This window comes from Myxocyprinus asiaticus, chromosome 33 (genome assembly GCF_019703515.2).
Source record: "Myxocyprinus asiaticus isolate MX2 ecotype Aquarium Trade chromosome 33, UBuf_Myxa_2, whole genome shotgun sequence".
NCBI lineage: Eukaryota > Metazoa > Chordata > Actinopteri > Cypriniformes > Catostomidae > Myxocyprinus > Myxocyprinus asiaticus.
In genome coordinates, this window is record NC_059376.1 from 23,738,662 (window position 1) to 23,762,826 (window position 24,165).

The following is a 24,165-nucleotide window of genomic DNA, read 5'->3' on the forward strand; positions in this document are numbered from 1 at the left end:
AACAAAGTGGATGCGATTGGGAATGACAGCAACTCAGCCACGAAGTGGTAGGCCACGTAAAATGACAGAGCGGGGTCAGCGGATGCTGAGGCGCATAGTGTGCAGAGGTCGCCAACTTTCTGCAGAGTCAATCGCTACAGACCTCCAAAGTTCATGTGGCCTTCAGATTAGCTCAAGAACAGTGTGTAGAGAGCTTCATGGAATGAGTTTCCATGGCCGAGCAGCTGCATCCAAGCCATACATCACCAAGTGCAATGCAAAGTGTCGGATGCAGTGGTGTAAAGCACGCCGCCACTGGACTCTAGAGCAGTGGAGACGCGTTCTCTGGAGTGACGAATCACGCTTCTCCATCTGGCAATCTGATGGACGAGTCTAGGTTTGGCGGTTGCCAGGAGAACGGTACTTGTCTGACTGCATTGTGCCAACTGTGAAGTTTAGTGGAGGGGGGATTATGGTGTGGGGTTGTTTTTCAGGAGCTGGGCTTGGCCCCTTAGTTCCAGTGAAAGGAACTCTGAATGCTTCAGCATACCAAGAGATTTTGGACAATTCCATGCTCCCAACTTTGTGGGAACAGTTTGGGGATGGCCCCTTCCTGTTCCAACATGACATCTTCCAGTTTGGTGTGGAAGAACTTGACTGGCCTGTACAGAGTCCTGACCTCAACCCGATAGAGCACCTTTGGGATGAATTAGAGCGAAGACTGCGAGCCAGGCCTTCTCGTCCAACATCAGTGTCTGACCTCACAAATGCGCTTCTGGAAGAATGGTCAAAAATTCCCATAAACACACTCCTAAACCTTGTGGAAAGCCTTCCCAGAAGAGTTGAAGCTGTTATAGCTGCAAAGGGTGGGCCGACGTCATATTAAACCCTATGGATTAGGAATCAAATCAAAAATCAAATCAAAATCAAATCACTTTATTGTCACACAGCCATATACACAAGTGCAATGGTGTGTGAAATTCTTGGGTGCAGTTCCAATCAACATAGCAGTCGTGACAGTGATGAGACATATACCAATTTACAATAACATCAAATTAACACAACACAATTTAAACATCTGTTATACACATAATTACACTCAACAATATACAAATAATAACATACACTGTACAGTATACAATACGCTGTTTTTGTTTTTTTTGTTTTTTACTATATAGATACACATTATTCAATAAAAATGAAAAATTAAAATATATATAAAAAAAGTATATATATATATATATATATATATATATATATATATATATATATATATATATATATATATATATACACATATATATATGTATAGAATGTACAGTATTGTACTGTATTGACATTCAGGCTGTCGGTTGATAGTCAGTTGTTAAGACAGACATAATATAATAATAATAATATAATTTATGACAGTCCGGTGTGAGATAAAAGAGTAATAAAGTGCAGGGCTGATGTATTTGATCGTGGGAGATCAAAAGTTCAAAAGTCTGATTGCTTGGGGGAAGAAGCTATCATGGAGTCGGCTGGTGCGGGTCCTGATGCTGCGATACCGCCTACCTGATGGTAGCAGTGAGAACAGCCCATGGCTCGGGTGGCTGGAGTCTCTGATGATCCTCCGAGCTTTTTTCACACACCGCCTTGTATATATTTCCTGGAGGGAGGGAAGCTCACCTCCGATGATGTGTCTGGCAGTTTGCACCACCCTTTGCAGTGCTTTGCGGTTGTGGGCGGTGCTATTGCCGTACCAGGCGGAGATACAGCCAGTCAGGATGCTCTCCACAGTGCAGGTGTAGAACCGTGTGAGGATGTGGCGGTTCATTCCAAACTTCCTCAGCCGTCTCAGGAAGAAGAGGCACTGATGAGCCTTCTTCACAACGACTTCAGTGTGGACGGACCATGTGAGTTCCTCAGTGATGTGGACACCTAGGAACTTGAAGCTGCTGACTCTCTCCACTGGTGCTCCACTGATGGTGATGGGACTGTGTTCTCTGTCTTTTCTCCTGAAGTCCACCACAAGCTCCTTTGTCTTACTGACATTGAGGGAGAGGTTGTGCTCCTGACACCAGTGTGTCAGAGTGTGCACCTCCTCTCTGTAGGCTGTTTCAGTGATCAGACCTACCACCGTCGTGTCATCAGCAAACTTAATGATGGCATTGGGGCTATGTGTTGCCACACAGTCATGTGTGTACAAGGAATACAGTAGTGGGCTGAGAACACAGCCCTGTGGGGCTCCAGTGTTGAGGGTCAGTGATGAGGAGATGTTGCTGCCAATTCTAACCACCTGGCGTCTGCTTGACAGGAAGTCCAGGATCCAGCTGCACAGCGAGCTGTTTAAGCCCAGAGCCCGGAGTTTCTCATCTAGCTTGGAGGGCACTATGGTGTTGAATGCTGAGCTGTAGTCTACAAACAACATTCTCACATAAGTGTTCTTTTTTTCCAGGTGGGAGAGAGCAGTGTGTATTGTAGATGCAATGGCATCATCAGTGGAGCGGTTGTTGCGGTAAGCAAACTGCAGCGGGTCAAGATTGAGTGGCAAGACAGAGCAGATGTGATCTCTGATTAGTCTCTCAACGCATTTGCTGATGATGGGGGTCAGAGCAACAGGATGCCAGTCATTTAAACAAGTTATTTTTGATTGTTTTGGAACAGGCACAATGGTGGATGTTTTAAAGCATGTGGGGACAACAGACAAAGAGAGGGAAAGGTTGAAAATGTCTGTAAAAACACCAGCCAGCTGGTTCGCGCACGCTCTGATGACGTGGTCCGGAATGCCGTCTGGGCCCGCGGCTTTGCGGATATTCACCCGTCGGAAGGATCGGGTTACATCCGCTACAGAGACGGAGAGTGAACTAACCTCTGTAGCTTCAGCCGCGAGAGCTCTCTCCGCGAGGGCGGTGTTATTTCCCTCGAAACGAGCATAAAAAGTATTTAGCTCATCCGGTAGAGAGGCAGCGGTGTTCATGGCGGAGTTTTTATTCCCTTTAAAGTCCGTGATGATGTTAATTCCCTGCCACATGCTTCTAGAGTTGGTGGTGTTAAACTGTCCTTCAATCTTGCTCCTGTACTGGCATTTTGCTGTTTTGATAGTTTTTCGGAGGGCATAACTGGCTTGTTTATGCTGCTCCTCGTTCCCGGAATTAAAAGCGGAGGTCCGCACATTAAGTGCCACGCGAACATCGCTATTGATCCACGGCTTCTGATTCGGATAGATTCGTACAGTTCTGGTCGGAATCACTTCCTCTACGCACGTTCTGATGAAACACATTACACTATCAGCGTAAAGCTCGATGTCGTCATCAGAGGCGGACCGGAACATCTCCCAGTCCATGTGATCAAAACAGTTTTGTAGCATAGAATCTGATTGGTCCGACCAGCACTGGATCGTTCTGAGGGCGGGTGCTTCCTGTTTCAATTTCTGCCTGTAAGCTGGCAGAAGCAGAATGGAAGAGTGGTCCGATTTGCCAAATGGTGGGCGGTGGAGGGATTTGTAGCCATCCCGGAACGGAGAGTAGCAATGATCCAAAACCCGGTCCCCTCGTGTGTTGAAACTAATGTGCTGGTGATATTTTGGTGTGACTGATTTTAAACTGGCTTTATTAAAGTCCCCGGTCACAATGAACGCGGCCTCAGGGTGCGCGGTTTCCTGCTCACTTATTCTCCCATACAGTTCCTTGAGTGCCTGGTCTGTGTCGGCTTGTGGCGGGATGTACACAGCTGTGATAATGACCGCTGTAAATTCCCTCGGTAGCCAGAATGGTCGACACAGAAGCATAAGAAATTCCAGATCAGGAGAACAGAAAGACTTGATAGAATGTACGTTCCTCTGATCACACCAGGATTTGTTGATCATAAAACATACACCACCTCCTCTAGTTTTACCTGAGAGGTCTTTCGCTCTGTCCGCTCGGTGCATGGAGAACCCCGCGGGTTCAATGGCTGAGTCTGGAATCTCCGCAGACATCCAAGTTTCTGTAAGGCAGATAATGCAGCAGTCCCTCGTCTCTCGTTGGAAAGAGATCCGCGCTTTCAGCTCGCAGAGCTTGTTATCCAGAGACTTAACATTTGCCAGCAGAATAGTGGGTAGCGGGGGTCGATTTGCGCAGCGTCTTACTCTGATGAGAACGCCGGCTCTGTTTCCCCTTTTCCTCCTGCATTTCCGCGGCCGTGCTGCCCAGACAAAGGGCTCCGCTTGTGTGTTTGTAAACAGCGGGTCAGCATTGAGGAATGTGAAGTCCGGTTTACGGTGTGAAATCGCTGAACCAATGTCCAAAAGTGTTTGTCTGTCGTAGACAATAAGGCAGACAACATCCAAGACAAAAAACATAAGAACTGTAAACAAAACAAACAAAACATTGCTATGTTGTGTCGGAGCTCACAACGCAGCAGCCATACTCGGCGCCATCTTGAGGTCAAAATCCCATCTTGGGATGTCACTTAAGTTCATATGCGTCTAAAGGCAGATGAACAAATACTTTTGGCAATATAGTGTATATTGCCAACCTGTAATATAAAGCAGCATAATGTGGTATTTTTGTATCGCTAAAATAGCTGGAAGTGGCTGATACCAGAAGTGGTCCACATTCAAGGTTTATAATGGTGGCGCCCTAGTTTCGCTGAAAAATAAGGTGGATATTGTCTTAAAGCACTGTACTCAGTAATTTTTTCAAGTATGTCATAGTATGGCTTACACTGACACCCAATGGCTTGGATGCTGCATCATTCAAACTCAGTAGTTTTCGGTTACAGATGCCATTGTAGAAATTCACTATAGTCAGTAAAGCAGGATTAATTTAATTCTTGAATGAAAGTGTCCAATAACAGGGCAGTTACTGACATGAAGCGAGTAGTATTTAGCTTGTTGTGTGATTTTAACATGGCTGCCCCCATGAGGCGCCCCTGCTCCATGTAGAATAAAAGAGCTTTTAAAAGGTTACTGATATGACTGAACTCATCATCTCACATGAGTGGTAATGATTTTATACTTATGTTTCAAAATTACTATAAATTTCCTCAGAAGTAAAACTTTTTAAATGAGGAAATTGATTACGGAGTGCACCTTTAAGTCTTTGAACCATTTAGACTTGAGGCTACAGATTGTCTTTTGTCCCAGTAGCCCAAGACTACTATACTGTTTTTTACAGTTTGAGCTGTTTTAACACTCATGATGTCACTATCTTCTTTACAAACATTTATTTCCACCTGCCATCACTCCAACACAGAGCAGCGAGGGGCTCCCAGCCGCCCTAGCGTAAAGGTTGCATCTGCTCTCTTCACCTCTAACCATGAGATAGACAATCTGTGTGGGTGTCTCAAAATAGGCCACCATCAGGATCAGAGGATACTGATATTGGTTGCTGTGTGTTTGTGTACGTAGGCATGAATTACGCCTTTTAAACTCATGTGATGGAATCTTAACTGACAACACACAGTGGCACTCAACACAACCCACATCACTATATTGGATCTCTTCCTTCCTGGAGAGATAACATGAACAAGAGAAGGGGGGAAAAAAGAAGAGAGAGAAAATAAAATAAAATGCATGTAAGAATGTAACTTTAGAGAGCAACTGTAGCTGAAGGTTAGTGTGTGGATATAATGACCAATGCACCTCCTTGAGGTTGTTGTATTTATAGAATGTTCTTTATTTCACCATAAATGTCTTTGTCAGTGGCCCCAAAAAAGTGTTTGGACATTAAATCACTTTTCAAAATGTCTGAATGTCATTTCATAAGGTACAGAATATCAAAGCAAGTGCAATGCTAGACTATGCAAGCCATTTTTTACCAGTTACTTTTAAGCAACTAGTCTAAAAATATGGAAGTCTCACTTTTTATTTGAATTTTTATCAATAAATTAAAAAAATATATTTAATTATCTGTAACTTAACAAATTTTTGGTGCAATGTTTTGCTTGAAAAGTGTTTGTGCTAAATCTCTTGAAAATAACTTAGTGCAAATAGTAACAAAAGGCATCTTTGCACTAAGTGCAAATAGCTGCAGATACTATTTGCATCCCTGTTTAAATACTAACGAAATAGGGGCATCCCACAGACACCTTGTGCATATAGGGGAGTCCCACAGACACACTACAACAATAACTACTCCTAAACCTACCGTTAACCTTCCTTACAAAAAATTAACCATGGTTTTACTACAGGAACCATAGTCATGTATTTTGTAGTAGAATCATAATAACCACAAAATTAAACATGGTTACTATATTAACACCATATTACTGTAGTAAGGCTGTGAGGAAATCAACCATTATATTCATTTTTATTTATTATTAGTATTAAAGGAAATATTAAGAGTGGAGACAGAAAATGTGGGACAAAAGGTGAATTCGAACCCGGGTCGGAAAAACACATTCACACTGCCGTTATAGCTCACACCACTGCAGCCACACTAATGGGGCATTTTGTCTAAATTTATTTTTCCAGCAGACTATTTGAGTGCAAATAGCTGCGCTGTGTGGCAGGTGCTATTTACATCAAGTCCAAATAGTCACTCTGTATATGGCTATATATAATGCAAAGACATTCATACATTTTTAAGTGTGCATATAATTTTTGGGGTCACTGTATGTTTAAGGGGCAAAGTTAAGTTCCAAGAGGATGACACTAACCAGCTTGTTGTTGATATTTTGGTCAGTAATGTGTGACCTTACAAACACTTGGCTGGACCTTGGATAAATACCACTGAGGATAAAATAGGTGACATATTTGCTTGGGCTCTTAAGAGCTTATATAATGAAGAGCCCTTCCTCTTTACAATACTGCGTATGCATTTGAACTTTAAAAACCCTAAGAATGATTACACACATACGACACACACGTCTTTGGGTTATCTCTGTCTCTGACCGTGGGTAGACTCTGTAATATTCTGTTGTGCTAAGCAGTATTGTATATTATAAACTTGGTATTGTGTATTCTCATGCAGAAATGAGTGATGTTTCCAGGTAGAAATAAATATTGTGAGCACGAAACATGAAACCCCCATGATTACACACTTTTAGTTTCCCTTTGTGATTGAAAGGAGGACTGATACAATAAAACCCAGTCTGAGCTTTTCAATGAGTGATCCAAGAAACACATTCAGCTGGTCTCTGCCCTCCTAAAACTCCAGACACACCCTTTACAGCCAGACATATGACTCACAAATTAGCTAGAATAAAGGTTGACAGGGCTCTGTTTCACATAAAATGCTACTGTATGCTTTGCATACATAGCCATATTTAAGAAGTCTGATATTAGAGCATTTTGAGTAGGCTTGTATTATTCCAGAGTTACATGGGACAGTGTCAAGATGCATTTTAAACATCCTGGGATATTTAGTATTGTCATTCGCTATTGATTTTTTTTATATATAAGTGCTTTTGAAAATTTCCTGCTAAGTTTAAAAGGCAAACAATTCAGTCATTGTTAGGTATATCAGTTCAAACTGAAGCTCCAAATTCAAGTAAACTAATTAAAGTGTCAATTGAACAACAAAAGTCCATTATGTCTTACAATTAGGCCTAACCCATTTCCGCTTGAACTTTTAACATGATTTAGAGATGCCCCTGTTGTAATCTGGGAAAGATTCCCCAATTAATTACATGGGAGGAAACCACAAGAGATGAGAAGACCTTAGTGTTGGAAATTTGTGGGTTCTCAGTCATGGTTTTTGCAGCACCTGAGAGAATATCTGCTGAGTCATGTCATCTGGCAGAAGTTAAGTCATGCTAAGAAACAGAATGGAATATGTAACCATTTGAACTGATTACTAATACACACATACAGTTATAAACACACACAAAGGGTGGGGTGGCCTAACAGTTCAAGATGTGTGGTCGGAAAATACTCAGCTAGGGGTGACCAGAAACTAGAGTTACTAAGGTCACAGTCTTGCTTGAAAAAAAAAAAAAAAAAAAAGTCTATTTTCGCCCTTTACGAAGGATGTCTATAATACGTAGACAGAGTTAGAGTTCCCATTCATCTCAAAGGCAGGTGCTTGGCTGGAGCAGGCCTACTTCTGGGTGGTCCTGCAAGCCTGAAATCTGTTATCTTTCCTCGGGGGCACTAGGGTCTGTGCACAGAAATTTTTGAGCCTATCACCTGAGCTGTAAATGCCATGTGACAAATCACTCTGGAGCTGCAGGAAAATTTCATGACAATGGTGATTGGCTGATAGCACTGCAAGAATTTACAAAGTCCCAAGGTCTTCACTAGCAACTATCCTGAGCTTTGACTTTAAAAGCAGCAGGAACAAAAAATCCTTTTCATTAAAACAATTAAAATCCCTCCTTTTCATAAAAAAAAAAAGCAAAAATCTGGGCTGTAAGGCACTTACAATGGGAAGTGAATAGGGCTAATCCACAAACATTGATATACTTAGTGTTTCAAAAGTGTGTAAAGATAATTTATATCCAATTTTACAACTTTGTTGACATGATGAAGTAAAGTCTTTGTAACAGTTCAAGGATGGGCAAGGAGGAGCCAGCTGTACAGTAAATAAAGTTTTAATGTCAAACTTAACTTAAAACAAACAGAAATACACACATGCACCTGTCCACGTGCATCTCTCTCGAACTGGCGCCTCTGGCTCCCCTTTATCTCGCTCTCCTGCTGATCAGCTGATTTAGCGCCTTCACGGCCTCCTCCTCGTCATACTCCTCCCCCGCCCGATTCAGGCTGGGGCGTCACCGGCCTGACTAACTCCCCCTCCCCCCCCATCTCTGGAGGGGAGACATGTTCTGTCAGCATGTAGTCCACCCTGCCTCCTGTGAACCTGGGGGAGAGACAAGGGGAGAGGGAAAGGGCGAGCGGAGACACAGAGAGAGAGAGGAGCGAGAGAGAACTTGCTCGCCAGCTCACAGATGCACTGTCGTCCGGTACATGGCCGCGGCTGCTCTCTTGGCGGATGGCAGCGGCAAGGACTTCGCGACAGCGCATCCCTCCTCCCTCCCGGGCTTCAGCACCACTGTAACACTTCAAGGATGAGCAAGGAGGCGGGAACCAGTTGAACAGTAAACTACGTTTTAATGTCAAACTTAACTTAAAACAAACAAACACAGACACATGTAACACGGCCAAGTGCATCTCTCTCTCTCTCTCTCTCTCGAACTGGCGCCTCCGGCTCCCCTTTATTTCGCTCTCCCGCTGATCAGCTGATTCAGCGCTGGCCACACCCTCCTCCTCGTCACAGATGTAAACCCTGTAATAACGAAAATTTAAACAAATTTACAGCTCAAATACTAGACAAGTTTTAATAGAAGAAATAATTTAACACCCTGTCTAAACTGGATGCGAGCAGTGCGTCGGGTCTCGTCAAAAGCAATAGAACTCATTATAATCTATATAATGATTCGGCCTACACTGGAAGTGTCCATTGCAGCACGTTGCGCCAACAGTGAACAGGTGTTTCGTTCCATTTTGCACTACACATGCTGGCGCTACTACTGCCAACAGAAAAATATATAACTGCACACTCTCTCACAAGTTTATTTTATTACCAACGTTTCAGCAACAAGCCTTTGTCAAACTTGTAAGAGAGTGTGCAGTTATATATTTTTCTTTTGAAAGATTTTGTCCTAACTTGCACCTCCAAACTTAAGGTGTGCATTTGCACGTGTCTCACTACTACTGCCAACAACACAAATTTAGAGTGTTCGTGTCGATGCGTTCGACAGCCTCAAGCCGTTGTGCTGCATCACGTCAACGGATGCACCCTGTGTAGACAGGGTGTAAATGCTTTTTTAAATTATAATCTTCACATTTCTGCCTTTAAACACTTTAAAAGTCGGCCCCATTCACTCCCACTGTAAGTGCCTCACTGTAACCTTGATTTTTGCTACTTTTTTAAAAAAAGAAAAGGAGGGTCAAGTAAAAAATTACTGAACCCAGAATTTGCCTTTAAAGGAGAAAGAGCTTTTTAGGGCCCAGATGGTGTAGTTACAACATCTACCTGCAGAGGCTAACTGGGTCATGCTAACCTACCAGCTGACACCTTGCCCTTGACAAAGACTAAAGATCAGGTTGCAAGGGGGATATATCCACTGTAGACATTAAATTGAGATGAATTTGAAATAGATGGGTGATTACCTTAGCTACTAAGCACACACAAATACACATACACAAATAACACAGAACATATGAATTCTCACTGCTGCTCTGTATCTGCAAGTCACCAGGCCTTCTTTTAGAAGAGTGAAAAACAGAAATGATTACATGATTAGAGCCAAAGAACATGTTGTTTTGCATTGCATGTCCTGTGTATGAAAACATCCCCCCATAAATCACATGAAACAGCGAGTTGCCATGACGACTGTGATGTAAAGGTGGTGAACGACAGGACTTTTGTTGTGGAAGATCTCGACTTTAAGCAGGTCATAGTAAAGGGTTTAAATCGCGAGCCTCTGTGCACATCAGCGAGCGTGTGTGTGTCAGTGTGTTTGCAGCAAGAGGAAGTGCTGGTCGCAAAGAAGGGGAACCACCGAGCTGAGCTGTTTACGTAAAGTGGCAGAACAACTGCGGATCAGCTACGAGGTGTAATGGAGTGCATAGGCACAGAATGCACACAGCAACAGGAAATTACATCGCAAATGCTCATTGCTATGTAGATCAACCTAAAAAAAAAACAAGATGCGGTCGAGGGGTGCCCTCAAACAGACCAACAGCATCTCCAAACACAATTTTTTTTCCATTAACTCAAGCATAAACATGCAAAACAATAGAAGAGCTCATGAATAATGCTAATTTTAATTTAATCACAAGTCATAGGAGCAAAAAAATTATGATGGGTTTGTATGTCGGCCTTACGTTGACAAGATATCTGTGATTTCATGTCTGGGGATAACCTGTGAGTTCGGGTTGGGGTTCAACTCCAACTCCCCAAAAATGAAAATTATGTCACCCTCATGTCGATCCAAACCTGTATTACTTTCTTTCTTATGCTAAACGCAAAAGATGTTTTACTGAATATTTCGGTCTGCCTTTTCAATACAATGGCAGTGGATAATGCCTCAATTCAAAGCTTAAAAAAAGAACCCAAAATTATCATAAAAGTAATCCATGTTACTTGTGCGTCATAATCCAAGTCTTCTGAAGCAATACAATAGGTTTTGGTGAGAAACAACATGAAATTTAAGTCATTTTTCAGTAAAATCTTGACAACACAACACGTGTAAATTATGACAGGATTTTAATTTTTTGGGTGAATGTTCCTTTAAAGGAAAAAAATATAATTCTTTCATCATGTACTCACCCTTAAAGCCTGTTCACTCCAAATCTGCAACGATTTGCGTGACAATCTCAAGACGAAAGATCTATTCAAACAGAGACCGAAACAAATAAAATTTCACCCCGTACCGCAGCTGACACTGTTCTACAAACGTATTCTGGATTACTGCACAGACCTTTCAGCATTCAGTTTTCAATGCATGAGATTAATATACAGTATTTAAAGCTGTTAAGGCATTTATTTACCTAATTTGGCATTACTGTTTCATTATGTTCTTTCAATTTTTTTTTTAATGCATTTTGAGGAATATAGAATCTGTTTTCTTTGTACAAGTGGAATGAATAGAAAGCGTTGTTGCATAAATATTCGTCCCGTCTTTTTATTATCACATCTATTTTGCTACGAGTCTATTCCAAACGAACTCCCGATCCCAGGTCAAAGTCCCTTTCAAGGCCAGTCAGTCCATACTCGACAGCCATCTTTGGCTGCTAGGCAGGCTGGGCAGCTATTTTCAATGTAAACAAGTACAGGTCCTAACAACTTGAATTGGGAAAGTCCAAAATCTCCAAAACGGTTGGTCAAGATTACGATCAAAGTGCATATTTTTTTATGTGATATGTTACTACAAGCTAAATCCAAACAAATTGCAGAACCTCACTGCTATTTTTAATGCCAGGATAAAATAAAATGCACAGTGATATACATATTAAATAATGTACATTGACAAGACAAAAAGACAAAACACCAGGCATATTATACAATATTAGGTACCAACAACATAAATATTCTAAAAAATACAAAATTTATATATATATACAGCTTGTATATTATTTATTTACTGCATATTTGCATTGAATTCAGAGTTTTTGTGCGTGAGAAGTACAAAAGCACAGGAATATACTCTGTTGTATTTATGCTTATTGATTATACATGGGATATACGGTATAAGCAGACTTTCAAATACAGACCAGGTTTATGTTAGTAGCGCAAAGGTTTCATGAACAGCAGCTGCGTAGTTTTAGGTTAATAATTTTTGAGGGTGTGCAAACTAATCATCATCTGTACGTCCAATGCCGATTTTTGCCAGTTAAATAAAGTGCTGGATTGTGCAACAGCAGTGACTCTAGAAACATGATAAAAAGCTCAGCGAGTATTGACGCTGACTACCAGCCCTGGAGTCGCAAGTTCGAATCCAGGGTGTGCTGAGTGACTCCAGCCAGGACTCCTAAGCAACCAAATTGGCCCGGTTGCTAGGGAGGGTAGAGTCACATGGGGTAACCTCCTCGTGGTTGCGATTAGTGGTTCTCACTCTCAATGGGAATAGCATGAGCCTCCACATGTGGAGTCTCCACGGTGTCATGAACGACGAACCACGTGATAAGACGCACGGATTGACGTCTCAGAAGCGGAGGCAACTGAGACTTGTCCTCCGCCACCCGGATTGAGGTAAGTAACCGCACCACCACGAGGACCTACTAAGTAGTGGGAATTGGGCATTCAAAATTGGGAGAAAAGGGGATAAATAAATACAAAATTAAAAAAGTTAATTATGAATAAACATTCGTGAATAGGACTTTATGCTGTCTCAAACTTATATGACATTCTTTCTTCTGCAGAACACAAACATAGATATTTTGATGGAGATTTGATGTGAATATATTCTTACACTTCTAGCCAATTAGGGATCAACCCTTCCAAGCTCAGAAAAGGACATTAAGGCAGCATAAAGGTAATCCAATCGACCCAAATGCTTTAATCCGAGTCTTTTGATTTGATACCATTGAATTTGGGTAAGAACCCAGAGGTTAAATTCAGCTGTTTCTGGAGACTCTGCAATCTATTTCTACTTGCATAATAACGTAATTTCAATTTAAATAATTATGTCAGTTTAATTATTTATTTGGTAAGTAGCCATGTAATAAGTGTAACGATATACGGTCAGCCGGTCATTATCACAGTATAAACTCATTCAGGGTGATACAAAACAGTGTCTGGGTTTATTTTGCGATAATGACCGGTGACTGTTATGTACATATAAGCAAGAAATTAATATGGAGTAACTTACATTTTAGACACAACATGGCCAGTTATTTTGTCTGTTCTTGCTATTTTCAAAAAAATTGTAGTTCCAAAATAAGCCAAATCAGGATCAACCTTTGTGCCACTGGCCACGCACAGACTAATATTCTGTCTAGAATGCCGCAAACACTGACCAGCGGAGTGCTACAAACAGTGAAACATATCAGATCTATTCTAAAACATATCCGAACTTTTGGAATGGCACTTGTCCAAACTGATTAGAGGACCAGAACTAACTGTTGTGTAATCAAACATTCTCTCAGAAATAAAGAACACAAAAGAGGCTCAATAAAATAACTGGAATTGTCAACAAAAAAAAAATTTAAGTTTTAAAGTTTTACTTGCTACTTAGAGTTTGTTTAAACATATGCATTTTGACATTGATAAAGTGTGAGTAAGAACCATGAGTCAGACCCAGATTTTTTTTTTTCTCTGGAGTTTCCTAAATCTGTTGCCCCCAGGAAATATTCCAAAAGAAACGGAAATGGGAGGAGAGAGAACATAGGGAGGTACATACAGGAAAGAGAGACAAATGGAGGAGCAAACCACTACCATTCCTCATTTATACCGTCACTTATACTGTAAAAAACAGACAATAACATGGAACACTGGCTGCTTGCCAATCTATCCAATCAAAATAATTATTTCAGTCTGCATATGTCTGACTGCATACAGTCCAAGCAGAATATGCATTTTTGCTTGCTATAATATTTGGCAGTGCTGTAAAGAACAAAAATGATAAGCAAAAGTAGCAGTTGCCTGATACCTGAACCCAAAACTAACCCCCAGCAGGAGTTTCAGGTTAACTGTCTTTTTGAGAATGTTTCCGGTACTAAGCCCCACCCCTCAATATTTTCCCAAGTAGTTGGATCAGCCTGTTCTGTCTTGTCTGTTTTACGTCAAAGTACCACGAGTGTTAGGGAGTGCCCTGACTCACACACACACACATTCTCACAGAAACATTCCTGAATAGCATGAACCGCATGATGTGTGCACACAAATACATACTTCAGAACACAGTCACACCTGTACTGTAAGTTTAACCAACAACAGAATATGGATGTGCACAAAAACACAGACACTGTGTTACACAGTCATACAAGTTTACAAACACTGCACCCTTTAGCATATAAAAAGCTCCCTCTACATGTCATTCTTATGATGGTATTTCTCAACATCTTGTTGAGAATCGCATGTCGTGTCGCCTGTTTGAGTCATGATGCATGTCCAAGTTCATTCTAAAAATCCATCCATCTATTTAAACATCTGAGGAGTTTTCCCTTGCTACTGTTGCCTTTGACTTGCACACTGAGGGGTTCGTAAGTAGTGCTGGGCAGATTACTTCTGAATTGTAATCGCGTACTGATTGTACTGATTTACAGTTGACAGGATATTAACCTTTGGAAGGCAGAGTTTTCATTGCACAGTGATGTTTTTTTCCCTGTGTAACCTTAAAAGTGAAATTATCTCTGGACATCCAGTGGTCAAACTCTGATTTAGACCACTCCATTTTCACCTGGCTAATGACTAGTATCAGATCTGTGCGCAATTTAACAACCCTCCCTCTCTTCTGAAAACATTCGAAAGGCTGAGTTAAAAATGTAAAAGATTTTTTAAAAAGAGAAAAAAAACTTCATATAATGAACAATTTACTGCCATTGCCTAATTAACATGTAATCCATAAGAAAGTAACTGTAGTCCAATAACGAGTATTTTGTAATGTAATTTAATCCAATTACAAGTACTTGAATTTTGTAATTTGATTACATAATCCAGATTACATGTAATCAGTTACTACCCAGCACTGTTCATGCATTATTATCCATAAAGCTGCTTTGGGACAATAAGCATTTTGAAAAGCAGTACACAAATAAATTGAAACTGAATTAAGCCAATTAAGATAATAAAGTCCTGATGAGACTATACTTCATTTGCAGCTGCAATTATTTTAAGTAAATCCAAAATACTGTAGTTAAATGATGCTGGAGTGTGTGTGGCAGTGCCAACTGAATCAGTTTTACCAGTCTATTATTGACATTTCATTTCTGTACTGTTCTTTGTTAAAGGTCAAGAGACGTGGGTGTTTCTCGTTGATAATAAAATATCTATGGGCTAAAATCTTTTCAATCTATTTCTTTTCAAGAAGTTAATAAGAAACAGTTAATAAACTGCTCAAACAGCCCAAAACCTAATTCCAAACTGCTGAATCACCATAAAAGACAAAAGAGAGAGAGATGAGTTACACCATTTCAGGAGAAGAAAGAACATACCATACCACTACATACAGGTTATGTCACAGGAAATGGAATGAGCAACTTGGCAGATGTAACATAAATCATACTGTTACCACTAATTGATAAATTCCAAGAATGTGTTTAAACACACAAGGAGACAAACTGAATATGGACAGATGTTCCAGAACATTGCAGACCAGTATAAACCAACACGAACCAGTACAATACAGTAAAGATAGGTTTAGGAGACCACAAACCAGCCCCCTCAGAACAGTGAAGGCCACCAATAACTCAGCCTAGCAGAAACGTGTGCAAACCAGCACAGGAACTTTATAATAGGCCAACATTTCCTTCCTATATACATTGGTTAAATGAATGCCTATTTATCTGTTTTGGAGAAAAAAAAAATTGAACTCAAATGACCCCTTCAAGGGTCCTATCTTGTTTATTGCAGAAAATGCTAACCAGAGTACACAATACTTTGCAACATGTCTTAAATCATTTATTTGGGGGTGTGAAGTATTGTTAGTAGGGCAAGGTAAGGTTACAGGAAAGGCATGGGTATGACACCCAACTGTACAGTGCTGACACACACACAAGCAGGTACATAAGAGTAAGAATTATAGACTTGTGTTATAAGTAAAACATTCCTCAATCAAAATACAGTGGTGATTTGGCAGGTGGATTAATATCTCTGCATCTGCATTTCTGCTCTTTGAATATGCTAAAAAGATAATGTTACAAACGGGCACCGATTTATTAAATACACAAAAATATGAAATATATACTATTTTATTACACTGACATGAGTTCAGATGAGTTTAAAAAGTATTCCTTAATCCTAAAGCGCCCTCCACTGGCCTCTTGAAGTTCTCATTTGCGCACTGAAGCAGAGAAGTTAATCAAAATGCAATAAAATGCTACTCGCACAAAATTACTTGAATATACATTTATTTTTCTGGGGCTTAAAGTAAACATTTTCTAAGTGGTGTAACCACCAAGAGATTGTGAAAAAATAAAATCTCATAAAAAGCTGAAAATCTCCAGAAAAGATTGGTATAGATAGTTTAGAATAATTAGATCTTAAAAAAGAAAAGAAAAAAGGAGTGAAACAAAGTCAGGTTGTGTAACTAACATTCAGATAGTCATTGTGTTGTCCTGTGACAAAGCATGAAATAATTTCATGCCTTATAGAGAGGACCCCTTTAAATCCTCATGACTGTGTTAAGTTTTTATAAAAAGGCATATTTTACTTAAGACAAATGGAGTACACTTAAAAAAAAGTTGATATTCATGACTCAATAAATCTAACAATTAAGTTATGTATACTCGTGTCACATGCACAGTTGAAGTCAGAAGTTTACATACACTTAGGTTGAAGTCATTAAAACTAATTTTTTTTAACCTCTCCACAGATTTAATATTAGCAAACTATAGTTTCGGCAAGTTGTTTAGGACATCTACTTTGTGCATGAGTAATTTTTCCAACAATTGTTTACAGACAGATTGTTTCACTTTTAATGGACTATATCACAATTCCAGTGGGTCAGAAGTTTACAAACACCAAGTTAACTGTGCCTTTAAGCAGCTTGGAAAATTCCAGAAAATGATGTCAAGCCTTTAGACAATTAGCTTCTGATAGGAGGTGTACTGAATTGGAGGTGTAAATGTGGATGTATTTTAAGGCCTACCTTCAAACTCAGTGCCTCTTTGCTTGACATCGTAGGAAAATCAAAAGAAATCAGCCAAGAGAAATTGTGGACTTCCACAAATCTGGTTAATTTTACAATACAAATCAATCCCAGAATAAAAGCAAAGGACCTTGTGAAGATGCTGGAGGAAACAGGTAAACAAGTATCTATATCCACAGTAAAACAAGTACTATATCGACATAGCCTAAAGGCTGTTCAGCAAGGAAGAAGCCACTGCTCCAAAACCACCATAAAAAAGCCAGACTACAGTTTGCAAGTGCACATGGGGACAAAGATCGTACTTTTTGGATAAATGTCATCTGGTCTAATGAAACAAAAATTTAACTGTTTGGCCATAATGACCATCGTTTTGTTTGGAGAAAAAAGGGTGAGGCTTGCAAGCCAAAGAACACCATCCCAACCGTGAAGTGTGGGGGTGGCAGCATCATGTTGTGAGGGTGCTTTGCTGCAGGAGGGATTGGTGCACTTCACAAAATAGATGGCATCATGAGGAAGGAAAATCATGTAGATATACTGAAGCAACATCTCAAGACATCAGCCAGGAAGTTAAAGCTTGGTCGCAAATGGGTCTTCCAAATGGACAATGACACCTCCAAAGCACACCTCCAATATTGTGGCAAAATGGCTTAAGGACAATAAAGTCAAGGTATTGGAGTGGCCATCACAAAGCCCTGACCTCAATCACTGACGTGTGCGAGCAAGGAGGCCTACAAACCTGACTCAGTTACACCAGTTCTATCTGGAGGAATGGGCCAAAATTCCAGTAACTTATTGTGAGAAGCTTGTGGAAGGCTACCCAAAACATTTGACCCAAGTAAAACAATTTAAAGGCAATGCGACCAAATACTAACAAAGTGCATGTAAACTTCTGACCCACTGAGAATGTGATGAAAGTAATAAGCTGAAATATATAATTCTCTCTACTATTATTGACATTTCGAATTCTTAAAACAGAGATCCTAACTGACCTAAGACAGGGAATGTTTTCTATGATTAAATGTCAGGAATTGTGAAAAACGGAGTTTAAATGTATTTGGCTAAGGTGTATGTAAACTTCTGACTTCAACTGTATTCAAGGTGCAAAGAAAATATTTTAATCCCTTTTACTTCGTTACATCACTTGAAATTTTGTTATTAAATCCTTTAATTTTTGAAAATGCTAGAAATATTTTTATTATGAAACCAAACTTGGAACAAGATTTTTGAAAGATTTCTAATTTTTATCTCCGACAAACCGTATTTGTCAATAGCTCAAATGCAATATTTGCACCAGCAAATACTGTACTGTACATAAGGATAAGGAACCATAAAGATTGAGAGGGACCGAAGAGATCAATGATTAATTAATATACTTATCACTCCATGCATTACATCCTCTCTGTTGTATCTGTGTAAAAATTTTGAATGTGGTATTACATGCAAGGAAATATTTTTTTTAACCTTTCAAGAAAGGATGATGCAAGAGCACATAAAACAAGCTTAAAAAAAAAAAAAAAAAAAAACACCACACTTGAAATTCATTGAGTTTGTAATATATTATTTAGATTTACTTAACCATTAGAACTCATGGAGAGCTCCTTAATTCATACCTTTCAAAGTTTCAGGTATGAGATCTTCTCTTTGCAACCCAATATCTGAGCAACTTCCCTAACAATCGCAATCAGGCTGAGGATAAAACACATGCTGCAATAAGAGTAAAAATCAAAACTGATGAATCAGAGAAGCATAAGTTTATTACCACAGCATCTGCTCTGTGTTCTGTCCAAAAATAAAATTTCAAATGTCAATACATCCAACCAGAACAAAGCATAATATGCTTTTCTTACAAAAACCAAATAGATAATCAACATTAAAAAGAACAACAGGATGATGGGGAAAAGGAGCCTTATATACAAAGACCGAGGATGATTTCATATGTCTACCAATCCGGAAATAACAGAATATGACAAAAAAAAGAAATAGACAAATACATTTCTCTATATAAGTGTGTAAATAAAGCTAGCAAGAAGAGAGACTTTACATTCTGTGGTCCAGCAACTGGACCTGATTCTGGGAGTAAGTCAGAAAGTCACTACGATGGATGGTGGCACCAATTTTACAAGAGCTTCAGAGTGTGAACCGCTTATCCCCACCGACAAACAGGAAAACTACCCAACGGCCCAAAAATGACCATTCTGGACTGTGTCAGCTAGTAGTCAAAGAGCCATGTCACAACTATACCTAAAGAGAGTTCACCCAAAAATGAAAATTCTGACATCATTTACTCACCCTCATGTCGCACCAAAACTGCATGCATTTCTTTCTTCTGTGGAACACAAAAGAAACATGTCTCAGTGTATTTATTATTGTTTTGTCCATACAATGAAAGTCAATGGGGTCCAAAACAACAATGGACCTCATATGACATTCATTAAATGAACAAAAACAGTTGAAACATTCTTCAAAATATTTTCTTTTGTGTTCCACTTAAGTCATACAGGCTTGGAGCAACATAAGGGTGAGTAAATGACAGAATTTTCATTTTTGGTTCATATACATATATATATACATATACATATATATATATATTTTACACAAACACACACACACGTATATATACACACGTATTTTATATATATATATATATGAGGCTTCATTTGCCCTTAGATATTATTTTATCATGTTAACTACATTAGCTAACATGAACTATGAACAATACTTTTACAGCACTTATTAATCAATGTTATTTCAACAAATACATTTTTTACATTAAAGGTTGTCAAATTAACATTATGAACAATCGTCAAGTGTGTATAATCTCTCAGGATATTTATTACTATGACAAAAACATTAATGCAATAAAACAGAAACCCAATAAAAACCCAAAGCCAGCTCACTGTCACTGATCTTTTTCATTCATTCTGTGCTGGTGTTTGGTTTTTGGTGAGTTTGACACTCACTGGACACCATTCATCAAGTTTTCTTAAATGGGTCACAAGAATCTGAATGTATCTATATTGCAGCAGACAAAAAGTGAAACAGAAAATACAATTCAAAGCCATTCCCACAAGCCCCAACCCAAGTGAAATTCTCCATTACACTCAATTCTGCCACCTGCTGGTCTGACTTTGCCACACACACTTTTGGCGTTTAATTTGGCCTGACAAATAATAAAACATTATGCTTACATGAAGCAATTATAGAAGTGAACTTGCTTCACCTCAATTGCTGAAGCTCTAAAGTTTACTCAAAATCTGAAGTTAAGACCCACCAAATGCAGAATACGAGGGCCAATATAGAGGCTGCAAGACTTTAAGTAAACATTTTGGTTCAGTAAGGCAGTGGCCCAACAAGAGACAGAGCGACTGCAATGAGCTCTGGTTTGATTAAAACTGAAAGTCCGCAGCTACATTTATTGCATGGCCCTCTGGAAAAGCAGCCGATAGGCTGGATAAGATTTGACTGAGGTTTGCCCTGAATGTGTCATCCAGAGGTTAAAGGGATAGTTCACCCAAAAATGATAAACTGTCAACCTATACTCACCCTCATATTGTTCCAAACCAGCATGGCATTCTTTCTTCAATGCAACACAAAATGAGACGTTAGGCAGAATGTTAGGGACTGACAGCCCCATTTAATTTCACTGTATGGATCAAAAAGAGCAGCATCAACATTCTTCAAATTTTCTTTTCATACAGGTTTGGAACAACATAAGGGTGAGTAAATATAGAAAGAATTTATATTTTGGAGGGAACTAAACTGAAGACACGAGCTCCAATATTTTTGAAATGTTTTGAACCTTCGGGGCAAACGAAAACAGATTTGACCAAGAAAAAAAAAAACACAATATGCCAGAATAAGTCTCTCCAGCAACAAATGAATAATTGAGGGGACAGTGCAGTCACTTGCTTGAGCATTTTTCATTTTCTCTTGACTCAGACAGATGAAGTGCCAGTGTCACCTTTGGGGTACACACAAAAGCTGAGGGAACGAGGAGAAAAAAATTAAATAAGGTTCAGTCAGCAAGTCTGGGATGTTTCCACTGAGACAGCAGCTTAAAGGGATAGTTCACCCAAAAAAAAAAAATCTGTTATCATTTACTCACTCTCCTGTCTTTCTAAACCAGTATGACTTTCTTCCATGGTACACAAAAAAAAGACTGTAGGCAGAATGCTTGAGACTGATGGCCTTAAGTCTTTTTTCCATAAATTGAAAGTGAATGGTGACTGAGGCTGTCATTCTGCCCAATATCTTATTTGTGTGTGTTCCACAGAAGACAGCAAGTCATATCGGTTTGGAACAGCATGAGGGTGAGTAAATGACAAATTAAATTTTTGCGATCTACCCCTTTAACACCTAGCACATGATCTAATTATAGAAATCCAAGACTACTCAACCTTTTTTTCTCTGACACACACAAACACATATACAGGTTTCTCATGTACAGCAGGTCTGTGTGTTCAGCATGTAAAAGAATGGTGCCCCCTTACTCTGAGAGGAGCTCATCTTCTGTGCAGCTCCATTTGGAACATCTGAAGACCATCACTGATAGTCATTAGATTGAAATTGCTAAATTACATATTATTGAGATACATATACATTGACAAAAATTCCCTTAATTACTGCAGCAATAACAGAGTCTTTTGGATTTGCTTTACCTGTGTATAACGTTTGGGTTGTAACACCTGAATTGTGAGGCCCTGAGGTTTAAACGGACACACGTGTTTATTAAAGTGTGAAAGAGTGTGTTTGGAGAAAAACAACAGCAGTTTGGCTGAGAAAAGCCTCTTAAAACTCTCCCCAGATTAGAATTCGAAGAGAGCGAGACGGACCCAGCTGAGAAAGTGTGCGTGTCTGTGTCTCTCTCTCTCTGTTCCCTCAAACAGCCAGCAGATGGAGGGACAGAGAAAGAGAAATGAGCCAAGATGGAAAGAGAGAGCATCAGTGGAAATAGGTGCGGTAACAGACGTAAGCACCTAAAACCAGCGCTGTGCACAAACACACGTTGGCCAGCAGGGGGCTCCATGCTCCATGGGCATCATCTACAGGTGGAGTCTTGGGAGGGGACCGAGCAGGTTTGGGAGGGGCTTCTGTCGCAATGATGGGGTTGTCGGGCTGTTCGCTTGGCAATGTTGTCACTCCAACCTCTCCAGCAGCAGCCCGTCTGCGAAGGTCTGGACCATCTGTGAATGTCTGAGGTGCACTAAAACACACAAGAATGAAGATTTTAACATTTACATTTATGACTGGCAGATGCATTTAACCAAAGTAGTGCATTCAAGCTATGCATTTTATCAGGATGTGCGTTACCCATGGATCAAATCCATGACCTTGGCAACTGTCTACCAGCTGAGCAACAGGAACACGTCACAAGATATGAGTGGCCCTTGCCTGTGCAAAATTTGCGTCCACAGTGTTGTGGATGGTTGCTAGGGTGCTACTACTTGGTTGCTTAATGGTCCAAGTCAAAAGACCCCCCCCCCACCTAATTCTTTGTTATTTGGTCCCTATAATTATATTCAGGTTCCTTCAACAATGTAAGTCTATGGGATTTTTTCCCTCCTATTTTATCATCTGCCAGGTGAAAATTATATCGCTTAGAAAAGTAATAGCACACCTCTCCTCAAGACGCCCGATTTGAGGTATCATTCAGGTCTAGGGCTGGGTATTGATACAGATTTCCTGATTCGTTTTGATTTCAATTCACAAGCTCTCGATTCGATTCAGATTTGATAATGGGTATGTTTCAGTTATAATGTTCATTTTGCTTACATATGAAAGAAATTCTCTCCAAGCTAATGCTGTTAATTATACAGAAGACCTTTTAACTTGATACATTAAGAAAATAAACATTTTACAAACTATATTTTATTTGTTTTTCATCATTTTGGTCACTTTTTAGCTTTTTAAAAATGTACAAAGCCATGTTTTCCATCAATAAACATACTATATATATGTTGCATATACTATATTCTGTTACATGTTTATTGTTTAATGCATCGCTTGTAAATTACACTACTTACAAGTATGTACACTGATTTGTAGAGCATATGCTTAAAATCTGTCCTGGCTCTTTAAGAAAATCAGCATTTCTGTAAAATGTCTGTAAATGAGCACATTAACAAGAGAGGCCGCGAATGGCTTCTTAACCTCATCCGTTACATATTTATGTTTTGTTGTGTTTGAATAAAGAAGAGAAAGGGTATTAAGAGACATTATTCAATGGCAAATGGATCGCGTGGATCTCATCTTTGGACACACATTACTCGGAATGAGTCTAATCAAACTTTAACTCTCAACACGCAGTGAAAGGATGAACTTCTTCGCTAATATACCGCATTTTCCGAAAATAAAGTCGCACCGGACTACAAGTCGCGTTGTTGAGCATCTGTGTATATAAGTCACACTGACAGAGGTTGGATAATGCAGGCACTAGGACCCAGGAGCAGCCGCCAGACTTCCCTTCAGCAGTTCAGATGTTAAACGCGCTCCTTGAAGATTACAGTACCTCAGAATCTGAACATATCACAGAGTTTTTGGCCTTGTTTTAAATGGGAGAATTTGCTTTAAGTAGTCGTGTGTAACAGTTTCTCATATTCTGTTTATGTTTCACGAAAGAAACATGACAAGCCACATCTGTTCATAACATCTGTAACTCTATGCTGTGCACAAATAAACAGCTTTTAGTCTGCGAGTAAAACAATACACTTGTTGTATTCTATTTATTCATTAATGTTAGCGACTGGATATTTCTGATATTTGCAACCCTCTTTGCTATGTAGCAGTTATTCGGCTCACTGACTGAATGTTTTTACTACGAGCGTGATGAAGCATCATTTTGTGAGTATGTGAGGAGTTGCGTTTGACAGCGGTCTAGAGTTTGTTAGAACAATAATGTTATGATGGATAAAATATTTAAACTGGTTGCATAAAGTACTTTGTAAAGGCAACTTTAAAATGCTTCTA

The 24,165-nt window shown here is 39.6% G+C and overlaps 1 protein-coding gene across 3 annotated transcripts in view; it reads right to left on the minus strand.

Moving 5' to 3' along the window:
- The window catches only part of LOC127424255 (tyrosine-protein phosphatase non-receptor type 1-like), a 64,853-nt gene that overhangs the window by 19,499 nt on the left and 21,189 nt on the right, over positions 1 to 24,165 (minus strand). For 2 of the 3 annotated variants that reach the window (XM_051669272.1, XM_051669271.1), the window contains exons 10-11: positions 22,176 to 22,402; positions 8,516 to 9,170 (exon numbers count right to left, since the gene is read on the minus strand). In XM_051669272.1, the coding sequence (XP_051525232.1) occupies positions 9,100 to 9,170; positions 22,176 to 22,402 (298 nt within the window). In that variant the 3' untranslated portion in view covers positions 8,516 to 9,099. Of the gene's footprint in view, positions 1 to 8,515; positions 9,171 to 18,935; positions 22,403 to 24,165 lie in introns of those variants that run through there. The other variant, XM_051669273.1, reaches the window with a different exon arrangement.